Source organism: Hippoglossus stenolepis, chromosome 1 (genome assembly GCF_022539355.2).
Source record: "Hippoglossus stenolepis isolate QCI-W04-F060 chromosome 1, HSTE1.2, whole genome shotgun sequence".
NCBI lineage: Eukaryota > Metazoa > Chordata > Actinopteri > Pleuronectiformes > Pleuronectidae > Hippoglossus > Hippoglossus stenolepis.
The window spans coordinates 11156587-11175759 of record NC_061483.1 but is presented as its reverse complement, the minus strand read 5'-3'; the positions used below and the strand labels follow the sequence as shown (position 1 = coordinate 11175759).

The following is a 19173-nucleotide window of genomic DNA, read 5'->3' as shown; positions in this document are numbered from 1 at the left end:
TGGAAATAATGAAACTGTCATGTATAGTAGGAGTCAGGTGGAGCCCCAACAGCACATCTATAAGTATGAGTGTGCACTGAAAAAAGTTATGAGAGTATGTAAATATGTAAATATAACATAATTCAATATTAACAATAAAAATGTTTTTTTATCTCTACAAAAAATATCTATTCCTGGACTTAATCTGCATCTTTTTAAAATACAAGACATTTTCCTCAATATGTATTTATGTAATCCCATTTTTTTAAAGTAGGATATTTTTATCAACGTGAGAAAAACATTTTACCTCCTAAAATGTATGTTGTGAACAAATCAGGGAATAACACGTGAAGTACTGAATTCACAAATAGGGCTAAATTGTAATAAAAATAAACTAGATTAAATCCATCATCTGTTCCCAGAAGTTTTAATATTCGATTTTTGATGTTGATCATTTGCTCTCGCCTCTCTGCACCACAACAGGTTTCCACGTGGAACTGAAGAATAGTTCCATGTTGCGGGAGGACAGATTTGAAGGACGTACCTGTCAGTGTTGACCCTCTGCTGATGTTTCTAATGAAAGCGATTTAACGAGAATAGAGATAAATCCGAACGTGCGCGTTCTGCAGTAATATGGAGACACAAACATCTAAATAAATGTTCTTCTTACACCAGGTTCACAGTGTGTGGAGGAGAATTAGCTTTGAAACCGAGAAGCTAACGTGGTGTTTGTGTTCGCGTCGCTGTCTCACTACTCTGCTACGACCAGAGCAGCAAAGAGGAGCCGCTGACAAACAGGTACAGGAAACAACAGGGAGGAGGCTTGTTTGTGTTTTATATTATTGAAGTGTCTCCTTCACTGGTTTTACAGGAGGCTCCTTTTTCTGCCAGAGCCCATTGGATGGATTCCTCAATAAGTTGGAAACTTCTGATCCATGTTGACACGACTGCATCCCATAATTTCTGCAGATACTGTCACATCTGTGTTGCTAATTATACTACATAACTAAGATGATAATCCCAGATAGACTGTGATAGTTACTTGTGTTAAGGGCCCAAAGTGTGTGATGCAAACATTCTCCAGACCGTGAAACCACCAGCAACCTGGGCTGTTGACAAAAGGCAGGTTGAGGCAAATGCTTCATGTTGCTGACGCCAAAATCCTGACCCATCAGCTTTCTTTACTACTACTTCACTGATAAAGTATCACTCTTTGGAGCTGCTCAGTATTTCATCAATGTTTACTCCGGAACACATGAATATAAGATTCAAAGCTCTGAATCAGAATTACAATCAGAAAATGTATCCACCAATCAGTGCTGTCATATAATTTGCCTATCGGGTATAACACTCCTCACAATGGACACTGTAAAAATTGAAAAACAGATAATGTACCTCTCAATAACATCTTCCCTACATCCTGTTTTTAACAGGTAACCAAAAAGGGCAAAAAAGAAAGATCCTCATGTCAGCCGGTTCTGGACCTCTTTGACCAGCAGTACAGTCGGGAACTTGGGGACTTGTGGGCGTCTGCAAGGTAATTTTCTTTCTGAATCTGTTGATAACAGATTTTACACAGACAGTGTTTGTAACCCTCCTTCCGTTGGGATTTCTTTTCTCCTGCAGGTCAGTGCTCCTGGACCCTCAATCCTGGCAATATGGTGTCATGCTGAACCGCTTCACAGCTGTGACAGATATCACACAGAATCTCCAGTCACAGGGTTTCTCCAGGTTCCTGCCACAAACGGACGTCTCCTCGCTGAACCCGACAGGAAAAGACTCTCTGTTGTCTCCTCACTGCATCTCCGAGTGCCCTCCTGATGACTCCAGTCCTCAACGTGTCAGCGCCTCTCCTGCACTCGGTCAGGACCTTCAACCCGATCCGTCTCTCACTTTGCCCCGTCCTTCACTGCAGTGTTACATCCACCCACACCCACTCAGGTTCCCCTCTCAGGCTCACAGGCCTGGCCAGCTGAAGCAGTACTACCTCCTGAACGCTGCCTCCCTGCTTCCTGTGCTGGCCTTACAAGTCAGAGATGGGGAAAAGGTTTTGGATCTTTGCTCCGCCCCGGGGGGGAAAGCCTTAGCAGTAATGCAGTGTGCCACCCCAGGTAAAACTAAACTGAACTTTTCAAAGTTTTGTTCCGATTCTATTTAAATCGTGCTCAGAGTTTAAAGATTGTGGATATGTTAATAAGTTAATATACCTTAGAGAAAAGGAGATTCTCTTAAAAAAACATTTTGTATATAAGCTGTTTATTGTAAGGACATTTTTTGTCTGCTGTGATTATAATGCTCAACATTGTGGTTCTGGAGGTAAAACTATCATTCATTTTCTCAATAGAGATTTTTATTATCAGCAATTATATTATACCCATTCAAGGTAGACCTGCGCTGCTGTAGAAGCCACAAGTCCATATGTTATCAACTGTGCTTTAAGAAAAAAAGGGTTTTTTCATAACAACAAGGAGACGTACAACACTACCCACAATCCTCAGTTATCAAAGCCACATCTCTGATTGATGATTGGATGGACATGTTTACCACAATCGTTAAAATCCTGTCGGCTATGATCCAGTTGTTTTCTTTACATATGCAAATTATGACACATCAATGGAGAAAATGAATGTGAAATTTACTTCGGAAACCAGAGCTTTTTCTAAAAGTAGAAACCCACTGTTGCACTCTGTTGACTACTGGGAGTGGATTAGTACGTTATAAATAATTCTGTCCTCTGTCATGTTCCAGAACTTCTCTGCTGTAATGAACCAGACCCTCATAGACGGGACTGGCTTGCCAAAACCCTGGAGTCTTTTGTGCCTCACTCACTTCACAGCAAGGTGATGGTGTCTGCACAGGATGGACAACGTTTCCAGAGCGAAGATGTGACGTACGACAAGGTGGGCAGAGAACTCCGGTCATGTGTATGGGAGCTTGTGCTTTAAGGCAGACATCCAGCTGAAATGAAGAAAATTGTTAATTCAAAAATAGGAGCCGTGAAGAGGGAGACAAAAAAATGGCTGGGAGGAATCAAGGTGATTGAAACTGACTGATAATGGAATAAACTGTTGAAAAAAGGAAAGCTCAGAATGAAAAGGTTGACTGAACGGCAACAGAGTAGAACAAATGGACTGTAGAGACCCAAGCTGTTTTGTGGTAATTACGTAGTTTTGTAAAACTTTCAACAGGACAGATTTGTGAGAAGATTCTAACCTTAGGTGTTGGAGGCAGTAATTTTCTACACGTCATCTTTTTCCCACCTTCACTAAACTTTATTTGTCCCTTTGATTCAGGTGCTTTGGGGGGAAATATAACATGTACGTGGCTTATTTTAAAAACCTGCAGCTTTTAAAGTCATTATTTCTTTCTGTCATTATCTGTTTCAGTTTTCTTACTCCTTCACTTTCTCCTCTTGACCTTTTCTGTTTCTCAATGCCACTGCACTCTCGTACTCTCTAACTCGGACTCTGAATTACTCACATTTCCGTCTCTCTTGGTTGCAGGTTTTAGTCGACGCTCCGTGTTCTAATGACCGGAGCTGGCTGTATTCTTGCAGCAGCCAGCAGGGGGTGCAGAGACTCAAGGAAAGAGCCAGCCTGCCTGCGCTCCAGGCTCAGCTGCTGAGGTAAGTCCAGTTCCCAATATGAAAACATATCAGCTATATGTGCCCTTGGGGTATTCACCTCTAATACTACTGTCCAAAGTTGTTTTAAAAACATTACTTTCTTTTTGGTCAGATTAGGGATAATGAAATACTTCCCTGTGTTGTACTGTTGCAGGCGATATAATGTGAACACACATTTGGAAAACAACATACACTGTGCAACCTCTCTTTTCAGGTCTGCACTGTCAGTGGTGCGTCCAGGGGGCCTTGTGGTCTATTCAACCTGCACACTGTCCAGCTCTGAGAACTACGCTGTGGTCGAGGCGGTGCTGAAGGACTTTCCTGACGCGGAACCTGAAGACCTGTGGGAGGAGATAGCCATTCCTCTGTCAGAACACTTTGTGTTTAGACCCTCACACCCTGGTTTTGGACAGACCTCTCAAAAGCCCTCGCTGCTGCCACAGAATAGTGATGTGTCTTCTTATCCCAATAGACTCGGCATCTTAGTGGTTCCTCAGCCTGGCAGGACCTGGGGACCCATGTTTTTGTCTCGGATTAGAAGAAGGACGTAGCGGCTAACTCTCCCGTGAAGATGTTTAGAAACAAATGGCTAAGCATACACATTTTCTTTGTGCAACTTTTGAGATGCAAAGTACCTCGTAGAACTGACTCGCACGCAGAAACTGTCAAACCTACTAATTCCCACTTAACTTGTGAAACTCTTAGAGAAGCACAGTAGTTCTAAACAGTAGTTTAGACATGGAGAAATAAACATGTCTGTGTGCCAAAGCCGAACTGTTGCAGGTGAAACAGTTTTCACCTTTTAGAGGAAGTGTTGCAGCTAAAGTGTTTGTGGTATAAAGCAGCTGCTTTTTGAGTATGTGAATGTTTATTTGAACACGAAAACACAAAGTAGAAATATAACTCTGTTCACATCATTTCGACTTACTTGCAGTGTTCTGCATCAAAGATAGATAGATCCGAGACAACATATATTTATATAAAGCAGCTCAATTGATATTTTATAGCAGGGACACAAATCTGAATGTGAAAATAATGTAAAAATACTAAAAGAGTTGGTTGTGTGAATTAACTAGAGTGTTATCATCAGAGTCTGCTGCTCTGCTCGAGACACTTAAAGCTCATTTTTATGTGTCCAGCCGCTACTGTCAAAGCTTTGTTTTCTTTTTTTTGTAATGACTTTTTGAGGCATTTTATTGCCTTTATTGACAGGACAGATTGTAGAGTGAAAGGATGGGAGGAGAGAGAAGGGAAGATTCAGCAAAGGGCCGCAAGTCAGAGTTGAACCTGCGGCTGCTGCTGGGGAAACAAGCCCCAGTGGGACATGTGCTGAGCTCGAAGTGGAGCATTTAGCAGCTAAAACACCAGATTCTTCCCTCACAAGTTCGTAGGGCCCAAAAACGGAAGGTGAATATTGAACGTGCTTCATCCAGTGGTCAAATGAATGATAATGTTGCTTCCTAATTACCAGGGCCAAGGGTGTTATAACGTCAGTGAGGTTTTCACAACTTGTGTTCGCTGACACCGATTGGCCAAAAAAAGACCCGATCTCTTAACCTCTGTTTATTATTTCTATTTATTATTTATTGTTCATTACACTAGCTTTACAGTTAATGCGATATTGATAAAACATGTTTTTGAAGTGCTCACATTCACATTGTGTCCACGTTTGATAATAAAACAGCTATTATAAGACTACAACGTTCTGTAATGATATGGATTAGTAAGGTGAAAAATTCAACCCCTGCTAATTCCACTGGCAGTGAGTGTTAATGCCTCGAGATTTATTTCTGTTTGTTTCCAAACACTGAATTAGAGATGACATGAGACTTTGCACCACAGAGGCTCACTCTCAGAATCTCCGTCTCACACACTTTGAATCTGTAAATTAGGTTGTGCTCATTAAAGTTTGATAACCACTTAAGTCAGAACTTTCTATCTGAACCTCCACGACTAATTTAAAGTTTATTGGCCAGTTTGTTTTTAAATATATAACTGCCATTGCAGTAACTTTACTGTAAATGTTTTCATAGTCACTATAGCCTGGCGCTTAAGGCTTCCTGCGGGAATCGGTTGTTCGAAGCAGTGATGACAGAATTAACACACAGTCTGTTTCTCCATCCCTGCATTGTCCTACTCTGAGTGAACACAGTCTCTTACATCTTCCATCCTGCCTGTGTTCAGAGTGATTGAGAAGCAGCATCATCTCTTACAGTGGCTCATTACTCTGTGGTTCTTGTCTCATGCTTGAGTGAAAAGTCGACGCCGTTTGGTCGCACTGCTGTAGCTTTTCATCAGGCTGTGATTGCTCAGACGAGAAGCCGAAAGTATTGTGGAAGTGTCGATAGACAATAACGCATGAGAATTCATGAGCTGTATTTCTACCTTTTGAAACATAACAGACTGAAGTAGAAGTGTCTGCCATTGAAAAGGCGTATGTGTGTATAAAGCCTTATTTCTTCCTCCCAAATATATGAGGCTGGAGGTTCTGAGTGGGCCTGTGACCCACTGTCACGGGTATGATTGCTTAAATAGGAAAGCTGCAAGAGCCTTGCGCCAGTTTCATCCAACTACCCTGCGTGACCATAGACACAAGCATTATTCGGTGCATTTATATAGCTATTTTTATTAGCTGTCCTACTTTTGTTTCCCTTCTGCATGTTTTTAAAAGCAGCTCTCGAATGCGAGCGCATCATTACGCTCCCGAAACATCAGTGTGAGGAGATGAGGAGATGAAGTGGGGCTTCATCGGGGTTAACCATGTGGCTGACCTCTGCGTGAACTCTTGGTTTGTTGATGCTCCCCCTCATTGCAGTGTTTCCTCCAGGGGAGAATCTCTAAGCAGCTTTGCCTCCACTTCAAAGGGAGAGAATGTAGGCCTGCTTTGCATAATCAGGTGGAGAACAGCTTTTTGCCAGAGAGGCAGGAATTAATTTGTGGCACCGCCAGATGTAATCATTAAAACGCTAGTCATTGACAATAAGGGGAGAGGAGGAGGCGAAACCAGAGGAGGAACAGTAGATAGGACGAGAAAGAGATACGGAGAGTATAAGGACCTGAATGCCAGAGGACACTGTAGACTAATGTGACCTGCGCTTCGTCATTTTTAGAACACGTGGGGATGATGTTCGTCTTCGCTTCTCATATTCACTTTGTGTTTATTATTTCAAATGATGAAAACACATGTCACCGGTTATTAAGACAGCTTCATATCAATCTGTATCAGGGCTCCCATTAATGGAATACCTGGAGAGAACTTTTCCAGTCCAAGAAATAAGCTGTAAATTGAATAAAACAAGACCAAATATCCTGGAAATAATTTTAATAGTATTTTAACAGATCGCCCATTTAAACTTCAGTGTGTCTTTTGTTTGAAATTTAACTCCAGGTTTGTAAGAAGCTGTGCAGTATGACAGATATGCATTCTCCTTAAGTATAGGCTGTAGGCTCTGACAATAACTCACAGTTTACAGTCAACCAGGTAGTATGATTTTCTTTCATTTTTAAATTGTTATGGAGTCCCTTGTTTATATGAGGGATCCATTATCTATAGCACTTATCCTTTGAGGGGCTGCAGGGGGAGCTGGAGCCAATCCCAGCTGACATTTGGCGAGAGGCGGAGTTCACCCTGGTCGCCAGCGAATCACAGGGCCGACATACAAAGACAAACAACCATTCATTCACATGTTTGGATACAATCTTGAGTCTCCAATTAACCCAACCCCCAGTCTGCATGAAAAGAAAGAGTTGACAGTGCTAACCACCATCAAGCTGCCTTATACTGTATGTTATGATTTCTTTATATGAAGTATATAGTGTATCGAACCACCACCCACGACCCTTAAAGGGTGAGCGGAGAAGACAATGGATGGATGGATCTGTAGAACATCACTAACTTAGAAAAGCATCCAATCAGATTCGCAATCACCGTCTGTCAGTGTGATATTTTGCCGTTTCTGAAAAATGTTTGACTTGAAGCGTTTGACAGTGAGTGTGTGTCAGTTAACAAGTGGATCTATGGATTTAGGGCCTTTTGGGAGAATCCATCATTCATTTCAAATGTCATCGTTTGTCAATATTCCATCAGTGGAAGTGAGAGACCGGGATTGCTGCTCGTGATGGATTGTTACACGACTAATCTCGGAGGGAATAAAGTCTGCGAAGAAGGAATGTCTCGCAGAGGTCACCGTGTCCATCCGCACAAAGACAGACACAAGCTTTGTTAATTTTTTTTACTGGAATGAGTGTGTAGTGTTGTAGAATACAAGAAGAAACACACTTAGAATGAAGAAGTTTGATCTCTGCGGGAGAGAAACACATTACGGACCAACTCCGCCGTAACTGGGATGCAACCCCTCAAACAAATCTGCTTCAATCATCATGTTGCCACTTCCGGTTAGACAAGTATAACATGAACGAGCACAAGTGTTTGTCTAATCCAAACCCAATAAATAATGCAGAAGAACAATCAAGGTTTTATTTGAGGGCTGACAGAACAAAGTGTTTTATGCCCTGCAGAGACATCAGGTGCCGTCAGTGTCACCCCAGACAGAAGACGTCACAGGAAAATGAAGGGGACTGGTAGGAAATTGAGAGGGCAAGTAAAAAAACTTTAAGATCAAGCGAAAGAACACAGACATTTTCCGGCTTTCATCCACTGTTTGTCTGTCACGCACCTGTAGAGACTTGACATGCAAACAAAGCAAGAGCAAAGTGTTTTTTGATGTTTTTTAGATTTAGCAGAGAGCCTGGTGATCCAGGACTTCTCATAAGATGCCAGAAAAATACTAAAAACATGAGAGACGTCTGTTACAGGGAAATACAGAACTTGGAGCAGCAGTTTTAAGAATCAAGTCACGATTGTTCACAAAATTAAATGTAACTTTGAACAGGCTTAAATTATTGATGTGAGTTAACTATCAAAATGTGAAGTAATTAGAAATGTGTATAGCACATAGCATGGATTTCTCCACGTCATTAAATATTATATCTTATCTCATGACCTCATAATAACCCTAATCATTACAGTTAGTAAATTGATATGTGATATGTGTCCCATGTGAAATATACTGAATTTGTGGGAAAAGTTAATTAATGCAGCTATTTTTTGAGAATAAACCAAAATATTCGTTATTCATGTATCAACAAGCAAAATGACACATATGCTTGAATTGCCAGGTCAGGATCCATCTGACAGACAAGGGGCGGATGACGGACACGCAGAGCTGCTCACTTCAAGGGGATTTCAATCAAAACAATTGGACTAGAAGTGTCAAATTCTGACCCAGCCCTGGGACAATGACACATAAATACGACCTTAGCAGACAGGTCTTGTGCAGCAAGATATTTGGCCATAATATTGAAAGGAGTTTCAGCAAAACATCCTCATGTCATATTAATTTAATTATTTATAGCCTAACTTGCAGTTTGCTAAATATCCTTGACTTGGACTTGGTCTGAAAAAGTTGTCTTAACCCTTAAAAGTAGCTCTACTGACATATGCAGCTTCATTTTCCACCTACATCAAAATACAGTACGAAATGAATGCATATGGATGAAATTGAAATAAGAAGTTCTCAATTTGAACTGTGTCGTTTTCCTGCAGCACTGGATTGTTCCTCCTGTCGCGTGATAATGAGCCACTCTGTGCCTGGACGGTAGAAACTCCATGCTTCATTATCACTTCATCATCGTTCTAGAAAATCCCTCTCTCATTCTAATACACCTCATGTGAGGCTGCTCCGTAGCTTTAGTTCATGACCCTGTACTTAAATGAAGCTGCACACTGAATCCATGTGTTAACACTTATTAGACCCCTGCAAGTGCACGTGCCCCAAGAATAACATGTTCATCCAGAGCAGGTCTACCCAGAACGAGTTGCCTCATTTCAGTTTGACTTCACTTCTATTAAACTTCCAGACTTCAAACCTTGTCGGAGTGGACACTCCCCGAGTGGAGCAGAGGCATGAATAATAGATTCTTCACCCAAAGGGTAAAGGAAGTCAGAGGGGAAGAGGTATGAAGCTGCTGATTAAAACTGATAGATTTTGTTCCAATACTTTCAGGTTAAAATGTCATAAAAACATCCGATGGGGGTGTTAATAGAATGGGGGACACCTCATCAAATTAAGAGCATATTTGCAGGTAATCCAGGCAAAGTGGAGCCCTCCTGGTGCCTCCTTTCCAAATCCTTAGATGGGATATTCAATAGTCTATTCATCGCATTTTATGCAGGCACTTAAGCACTTATATATAATATATTTATTATTCATACTCAGTGGAATGTGTGCAGCTGTAAAGTGGTACAGGACGCCATCCCTCTCTCATCTCGGCGTTCTCACACCCTCTGTTTCTATTTTGATATCATAAAAAATGGGCAGTTTGCCGTCAAAATCTGGCACTGATAAAAATACACTGAGTACCTACAGTGATGAACGGGTTGTGCTACTTTGGTGATTTTAATTTATCGTGGTCGTGTTTGGTACGTTTCCCTGTTTTAAGATAGATGAAGATTGTAGCCTGCTCACAATAACAGTGTTTACAGGCTGATGCTATGGAATGTTTACATTTGCATCGGTAGCAGCAAAGTAGATCTGAGGCTGTGGAAAACACAAAACTCAATATTGGCCTGATGGTTGCATCACTACAATCCTTAGGATTCATCCTCTGTATAACATGAATGTCTGTAGAACACACTGTGACCATCTATCCGTCAGTTATTGAGACGTCTCACTGGTGGAACGAGCGACCCGCAGACTGACATTGTCGGCCGTCGCCATTGGCTGTGCCTGATGAATTAGTCAACGGTGCAAAATGGGTGCTGCACTATTCCTCGATGAAAACATGTCCACTGCAGGCTTTGTTCCAATTAGCATGAGTCAGTAGTCGGTGTGCTGACCACACCAGTGCAGCGGGCGCCTTGTTCCGAGGCGGTTTCACAAGGCGTAGGGAAGGTGACACTGAGGCCGATGCGGCGCATAATCTGAAGTCAGCAACAAGGGAGGTGGCAGAAGGGAAATGTCTTCTATTTATCCTCCCTGTCGATGGTTTTTTTCTTCACCTGCCTCCCTGGCCCTTCTGTGGTTTCAGAACTTGCTATTCTCTCTGTCTCCTTGTCGCTGGACGACTTTCTCTCTGCCTCCCTCTGCGCCTATGTCTCTGGCTGTCTTTCTATCCACCCCCTCTCTCTCGCTCTCTGTCAGACTCGGCCTTTGATCTTGCCAGTCCTTGCACAGAGGTAGACAGTGATGCTGTGTGACTTTTCTCTGCCTATTAATGTCTTAACTCTTGCTCTGCCTTTTGCAGGAGGTCTACTGAGACATCATTTCCCCACGCAGCCCAATCTAATGACAGGCCTGGACTCGCTTAATCACTAGCATGCTGTGTGTGTGTCTGTGTGTGTGTGTGCGCGCGCGCATGTCTGTGTGTGTGTGTGTGTGTGTGTGTGTGTGTGCGTGGGGGTAATATGGAAAATTCAAATGAGGTGAGGAAAAGGTTTGAAATGTACATATAGAGACTAAAATAAATGTGGTGACAGCAATAACACTGCAATGTCCTTATCAGTGACAAACACACCAACCTGTAACCTGCTGTTTGTTTCTATGGATAAAAACACGACACCACAGCCAGTTGTAATCTGATGCTATTCATCATTCAGAGGCATAAGATAGATAAATAAGATATGATAAGATAAACATTGAATTGTTACATAACACGATACGTTTATCGCCAAGTCATTTTATTACTGTATTAGATATATATGAATATGTGAAGGTGCCAGAAATATCTTAAATGCCCAAATATTTCACTCTAAATCATCGCAGGAGCCTCTTGTAATTTTTAATCATTACTGCTCAGGAAGAAAATGAAGAAAAAAAAACTTCTCCGTGGAAATAAACAGGTAAATTAAGACAAATATCCATTAGAGATGCTACAAAGATTTCTTTTCCAGTGGCACAGGGAAAAAAATATATTCTATCAAGAGACAGCAATCCTCAGAGTGCGGAGAAATTAGAGCTGAAGATTTATTGAAACAGTTATGAAATTATTCTGAGCCATACGCTGACACGTTTAATCATTTACCCGAGCGATGGCTACAGTCAAACAAAACAATACTAATGTGGACGTACTCCAAGTAGCAACTTTTAATTGTGTTTATTAGAGATCCAGGATGATTTAGTGGAAATACATGGGCAGAAATTTTAAATAAGAGTCGTAATTATGTTTTCACAAGTGTATAATTACCTGGTGAGGGATAGTCAGCTGGATGCAATATGTAGCATCACTAGATGCCACGTAACAGAGTATTGCAATGGTTAAGCACTGTATTAAAAAGTATTAAAGTATTAAAATGTATTATTTTACATTCTTCCCTGTACATTACCCACAATGCAACATGCCCACTGACTATTTGGTTATCTGGACTATAACCTCAAACTTCTAGACACAAGCAGAGAGGAGGAGGACGCAGTGCAGGTCTGGTTAGCTCTCATCTTTTTAACTTCACACTCCAGATTTATCTCTCTTTTGTTTAAATGCTTTAATCAACAGTATATTGTTACACATGTAAGAGTTTTCCCACACCCTGAGACCTGTAAATCATCTACAGGCTCATTCGGAGCCTCTGTCCATTTTCAATACCACTGCAGACGATGGCTCCAGATAAAAAGATAAAGTTGGTAGCATCCTCTCCTCTCCTCTCCTCTCTCTCCTCTCCTCTCCTCTCCTCTCCTCTCCTCTCCTCTCTCCCTCTCCTCCTCTCCTCTCTCTCTTTCTCTCTCTCTCCTCTCTCTCTCTCTCTCTCCCTGCTGTCTATTCATTTTTCTGGAGTGATGACTCAGTTACTTGTCGTCACACCGAGGCTTCAAAGGTGAAAAAAAATGAAGCAGGATTTCTGAACTCGGCTCAGCGGTGAATTATGACACCGGATAATTTAGGAGGTTTCTGGGCTGGAGCTGCAGCTTTGGACGGATTCGGCGAGGAGGGTAAAAACTTCTCAGTGAATGATGAATGTATGAGAGAATCAATTAGTCATGAACTCTGCTTGCTTTAAAAACTGATATGAACAATGCAATATCACCCAGTCTGGGTTTTATATTAAAATATCTTATCATCTGGCGCCAACAATATTAAATGATGGAAAGTAATTTATCCCAACCTTTCTAGTCATCTCTTCTCCAAATGCACATCGGTCTTCTTCCTCCCTTTAAGCCTTCATCTCCCCGCCTCTGAAGCTCCTCTTCCTCTTCTCCCGCCGTCCTCTCTCTCTCCCTAAGTGCTAGCTCCCAGTCTCCAGCCTCAGGGATCCACACAACTTGATTGTGTTTTGATGTTCTTGTGAAACGTACAAGTGCACTCAGCACTCAAGAACCATAACATACATTTTCAGGACCGTTCACCCAGAGGAGAAGCGGCAGAGGAGGAAAGACCGAGTATTTACTATTACTGCTGTCGATACAGAGCACACACTCACAGCTGCATGAATGCTCAAATTCACACATTATAGGAAGGCATTTGCAAATTTCCCGAATCCTTACCTTTTCAGGTCCTGGACTGTGTAGTGCAGATGCAATTTCTGTAATTTTTGCCGTCTTTCAAAAAAATATGTCTAAAGCCATTTTCAGAAATGAAGTCTAAAAAAAAAGTTTATGGGAAATTGCATCTGCAGGCAGAGCATGCAGGAGGCAGGATGTGGCGTATGAATTATCCTCTGGAACTTTTTTGTTTATGACTCATCAACTTCCACCTCAATCCTCATCGTCAAAAGATTGCGAAGCTCGTCATCTTTCCAAGTTGATATCTTTGTTGGTGTTTAGAATTTTTCCCTTTGGCGTCTGTTGCAAAGAAACGTCATCAGAACACCCTCTTGTTTGCTCTGGATATTTTCCTGCTGTGTTCCCACGTGGGCTCACTCGGGGGGCTGGCAGGAAAAGTTCCAGAAAGTGTCGACTGACTTGGATGTTTGCATTCTCACATGCGGGGATGTTTTTGTGTACATTCAGTCTGTCTCCTTCCTGGGGGGTTGGATAATAATCTATGTGATGGTGGCTGTGTTTTTAATCCCTGAATAAGTCCCATTCAAGTCTTGGGGAATTCAATATACTGAAATTACATTTAATAAATCTTGTAATACAGTAACTTTGAAATGTTCTTCGGGAGTGAACGTTATACATTTTTATATGTGAGTCCAACCTCGATAATGAGTGATCGCAGAGGGAAAGCGGTGGATTGGTTCATGTCCTGCATGTGAACTGTTTCTTCCTTAACAAGCACCGGGAGACTCTGACTGGTTGAGGCCAATGAGGAGAATCATGGCTGAACATTTACTGAACTCGAGGCCGTGGAGCAAAAAATTGATGTTTAATTTTCTCATGTCTCAGAGGGACTTTGTCTTTGAAGTGTTGTGTCTAATTTCATGCTGCACTCAGACAGAGAACACAGTGGGCTGAGCAGCTCTGCAGGAGCGGGTCTGATCATAATCGCACACACACATGCAGACATGCTTTCAAAATAAATGTATTGTATGGGATCAGATGCACAAACAACAGCGGTGACGACATGAAATGACCTTTGCTTATTTGTCTTTAATATCTTTTCCTAATCCGACACATAAAAAATTAAGAAAAGTGAGTTTTTTTTTTTTTCAACTTAAGCCCAAAGAAATATCAACAAGCAAAGAAACGTGAATGTCAAAGCCTCAGGGGCAACAACACCAGCACGAGTGTGAAAACAGGAACGGCCTATTGTGTTGTTGCTGTTTTGCCACATTCATTATGCACACCTAGTTTGAATGAATAATGCAGGTGACTAAATGGTTCTACAGAAGTAGTTCAATTATCATGAATAATTCATTTATTATTAAAAGGTGCTTGGAGATTTTATTCACACTGTGCGGCAGTGTATAATCACTTTGCCAGATTTATGTGTGTCAAATGAGGCACAAACACCAACGTGGCCGATCTCAGACACTTTTGCCAAGGATGCTCACAAGTTTTTGTAATTTGTACAGAAAATGAAATCCCACCGTTCGATATAACTGATGAATTTCAGCTCTTTAAGTAAATGAGTCAAAACTCTAAAGAACATAAATCATACGTTTCTCCTCGTGAGAGATGATCTTATTTTCTCTTTTCCAATCTGTCTGCCCTAATGAAATGCTCACATTAAACTTAAATCTTCTTCTGCCGCTTCAACTCCCTTAGTCTCTTTTCCCAGCCAGGTTTTGTCCACTTGTCTGTCCACCACTCATCAGCCATCACATGGAAATTATTACATTTTTAATGGGCTTTAGGTTCCAGCTGAAATTTGAATAGACACACTTTAGAATTCCACATCATGCATCCATCCATACTGCATTCTGTTCCAGTGTCAGGGGGGCAGTGGTATCCTTCCCAGCATGCATTTGGTTAAAAGCAGAGAGAACCCTCGTCAGGCTTTGATCACATCGATCATGACACTATTTTTGTTTCAGCTAAATCCACATCACGTCACACTTTGGATTATTCTCATAAGAAACTTAGAGTGCACACAAAGCTGAACTAATATTATCTGTGTTTTTGTATTACCACATATAATTGAATCAGATGGAATGAATAAACGCATTTAAGTATGACAGAAAAACTGCTATTTTACATTTATAGGGCAATTGAAAACAACTGATTGATTCATAATTAATGCAGCATGAAAACATCAGTCTTTAAACAAAAATTTAATGACTATTATTTGTGGAATTAAGATTTCCCACATATCCACTGAGTAACTAAATAATTAAATATCAATATATAGTTTTGAATGTGATATTATGATTCTCATTCAGGCATTGCAATAAAAATGTGACACTTGTTGAAGACAATTTGACGACAAGCAAGGTTAATCATGTTAACTGAAAGGTAATGAAGTGCAAGATCTTGTGGGGATGAAGTCGTTGGCAGGAAGTAGAACGACTCAGCGGGTCAAATGTTCCTGTGACCTTTAAATGGGATCAATGAGCCGGAAGATGAAGGGTGAAATATGAAAAGATGGCAAAATGTTACGGACCTGAAACAGACAGAAATGAGGAGTGTATAAAGATAGTGAAGAAAAAGATGCCTTTAAAGAATGAAACAAGGGGAAACAAGTCCGGTGGGAGACTATGTGAGGTTATATTTAAACACAGGAGTGTTTTAAACAAAACTACACACAGCTTTGTACACAAAGTACAGCTGAGGCTGAGGGGGAAATTATTCATTCAAAAAAAATGCATTGCAAAAAATATTTAATTGATAATTGTTCTAAATTAAAACTAAAGGGATCCCCAAAGTTTTACATTTTTTCCTGAAGGCAGGGACGGAGTTCCAGGGGGGTTGGGGGGTCCGGACTCCCACAGTCAGAGAGTTGTCCCCCTCAATATCATTGAAAACATAAGCAACCATACTGCCTACATCATTTGAAATAGTAATACAACATGCACTGAACGCATGTTAGCTAATTATAGAAGCAAAATATAGCATTCATAAGCATGACAGATTGCACCCCCCGACCCCTCCTTGACTCACAGTGGTTTAGTCCACTACAAACAATAACTGTGGCTCAACCTCTTAGGACCATAAACATCTAGATAAATGTCAGAGCAATTCAAATCTGATTCTTTTCACCAAGATCCATAAAGTATTGTCTGAGAAATAAGTAAAAAACGTTGAAAAACAAGATGCACGATCTTGCAATATCCTTCCAACAAGTTTTTCTGACAATCCGTCAAGCAGTTGTTACGTAATCTTGCTTAAATCCGAACAAACCAACCAATAAGCGGACAGGAGCGGAAACATAACCTCCTTGGCGGAGCTCATGAGAGGACGAGGCTCTACATCTGCAGCACACTAATCCCGCTGTCATCCCTCCCCTCAAAGGCCTGGGAAAAGTATTCCTGACTGAAATAAATTGTAAAGCCCCGGCTCGGCTACATGCTGTGAGGCTGCAGCTGGCGTGGAGAGTTGCTGCGTCCGCTGTCTTTGTGGTCAACAAAAGGGCAGCCGCCTGGTGTCACCCCTTTAAAACCCCCCCCCCTGGAGCAGAGAAACATGGCTCTCACTGACTCATCTTATCGCACTGGGTCCAATCCTCATCGGGACACTTTGCTTGGGAGAGAAAGCGCTGACACGGGAGCTTTTCACGAGCGCTCACCTTCTTGTTGTTTTTTCCCGGCACAACCATTTGGTCTTGTAATGAACAGATGCACATGATTATGCAGGCTGCTGAGTCACCCTTAGAAAACCGCTCTTAATCAAACTATTTCAACACAGGCCAAGTGCAGTGTTGTCATCACATTGTTACGGTGCTTCGGGCGAATACATAAAATGCCGACGGCTCCTTCAAAGAAGAGCGTGTGCCGGCCCGCAGTCAGAACATACTTTTGAAGGGCACGCAGCCTCTCGCATCGCTTAATCACGCAGACGATTCAACATCCCCACCGGGCCTCTCACGCAGCTTCAATCCAATTCCTAAACCACAGATCTTGGCCTCTCCTCCTGCCACCGCGATCGATCTTAGAACAACAGGTGTTCACAGGTGTTTAAATGTGGTCACGCATTGACTGAGAGCCTTTCTGAGCTCGAGAACAAAAGGGAAGCAGCTCAGTGGGCAGCGGGGGGAGAGGGGAGGACGGCAGTTTATGTAATGTCCTCTAGATGTTTGATATGTCACCTTCCTTTTTGTGCCAGAGATGTTGTTTTGAATGTTTAAACGCCCCGGTGATGCGAGTGAAGTTCATCAACTGCTACGTGCAATAAAAACCCCAAAACTCATTTAGTTGAACTTGCAAAATGAGATGAAGATAATTTCATTTTATTTGATTTAATTCTGAACCGATAATCAAAATTTCACAACCTCAGATAATGACAAAGAGTGATTCACATATCACAAAGCTGCTTTTATCGAACCCAAATAAAAACCACACAGACTCATAAGCCTGTCTGAGTCTGGACCTGTAGGTCAGAGTATAACTTACCTTATTAACGTCCTTGCGTTGAGATTTTGTGATTTTCTCTTTTGCCAACGTGATGATGATGGTGACTGATGTCCTCATGAATAACGTTCTGTTTTGCATATCTTTTGAAAAGGTTCTAACGTTATCTGAACTGTTGGATGTGAACATGTTCAGGGTTATTCTCTCTGGCGATCGTAGAAACATAAACAAAATGTTAATTGTGACCTTTTTCCATTTGACTAAAATGAAACTTCTCCCTTAGGGACGTAGAATTGATCAATCAAACACAGCATGCTTTGCAAAAAGGGCAGAACAAGCCCAGAGGGAATATTAAACTTAACATAAACATGACTTCATTTTTCATATGGCCCATTTTCTTTCAGCTCTCGGCTATTTCAATGCACTCTGTCCTATTTTATAGCAGTAAAGTTAATAATCACAGTGAAGGAAGACGGTCCACTCAACTGTAATGTGCCTGGAAGCTGATGTTCCTAAAGGTAAATAACATTTTAACACACACTCATTTGAATGTTAAAAACCAAGTTTATCAAGAATATTGATTACTATTACTATTCTCGAATGCATGTAAAAGTTCTGCAAGTGAAAAAGCCCAAAGTAAACGGAACAGAAAACCCTCCTGAAACTCCTGACGCTCCTGAAACGCTTCGTCAGTCGTCTGCCTGATACTTCTGGGTATCGTGTTGTCACATGACATCGCTATGTTATATTTGCATAATTCACACCTAGCGTATAATCTATTTCAAAAAATCGTGTTAGTGGTAAAAAATCTCTTAGTGGTAAATGGATTATCTGTGTTCAGTATCTTGCAAAAGTATATTCTTGGGATACCAAATGATAACCTGGGAATTGAACCAACAACTGTCTGGTTAGTGCACAACCTCCTCTACCCCCTGAGCGACTGCTGCACTAGTTAATGTCAGAGGATGATCAAAATCAGAAGTGTGGGAGTCATGACTGTCTGTACAAGATGACAGGACAATCCATCTGGAATCGATGCTGGTGTCTGCGCCCTTTGTTTGAGCAAAGAACATTTCTGAATCACTTGATTGAAAATTGAATTAGCTTCTCTAAACGCTTATCTTGTTGTTTATAAAATAATTTAAAAAAGGAACAATTTACACACACACACACACACACACACACACACACACAAACACATGCGTCTTCAAAGATGATTGTCCTTTTGTATTTATTCCACTGTTCTGATCACAGCCAATGAAATACAATCATGTGTCTGCTTCTCATGTCTCTCTTTCTTCTCCTCCTCCTTCCACTGGCTCCACTTCTTCCTCCTCCCCTGTCCTCGCTCTTCTGCATGACCAGTTCCATGTCAGCCCTTAATTGTGTTTTGATGTTCCTCCAGACCTGCAATTGAGCCCCATTCTCGCCAGCCAAAACAGAACAGACATTTGTCAATGCACAGGCACTGGGAGTTTGCTCACTGTCTCTCTCTCTCTCTGCTGTTCACCTCCATTTAACCTCCTTTTCCTTCAGTTTTCTCCCTCGTTCTTTTGTCTTTAACACACTTGATGTTTCCATCTACTGTATGTATCCATCTATCTTAGAAGTCTTCAGAGACCACGCAACG

General features: G+C 41.4%; 1 protein-coding gene across 1 annotated transcript; it reads left to right on the top strand.

Annotated features, from left to right (window-relative positions):
- The first annotated feature begins 492 nt into the window (after positions 1 to 492).
- On the top strand, positions 493 to 5302 carry nsun3 (NOP2/Sun RNA methyltransferase 3). The gene is made up of 6 exons (XM_035163801.2): positions 493 to 777; positions 1413 to 1516; positions 1606 to 2090; positions 2728 to 2879; positions 3483 to 3604; positions 3819 to 5302. The coding sequence occupies exons 1-6, from the start codon at positions 637 to 639 to the stop codon at positions 4153 to 4155; spliced, it is 1341 nt and encodes a 446-aa protein (XP_035019692.2). The 5' UTR covers positions 493 to 636; the 3' UTR covers positions 4156 to 5302.
- Positions 5303 to 19173: the final 13871 nt, after the last annotated feature.

What these genes read in the sequence shown, in the direction of transcription:
- nsun3 (XM_035163801.2), top strand. Translation starts at nt 637, where the DNA reads ATGTTCTTCTTACACCAGGTTCACAGTGTGTGGAGGAGAATTAGCTTT. An exon ending in GAGGAGCCGCTGACAAACAG is followed by an intron (nt 778 to 1,412) that starts GTACAGGAAACA and finishes TGTTTTTAACAG; the next exon opens with GTAACCAAAAAGGGCAAAAA. An exon ending in GACTTGTGGGCGTCTGCAAG is followed by an intron (nt 1,517 to 1,605) that starts GTAATTTTCTTT and finishes TTTCTCCTGCAG; the next exon opens with GTCAGTGCTCCTGGACCCTC.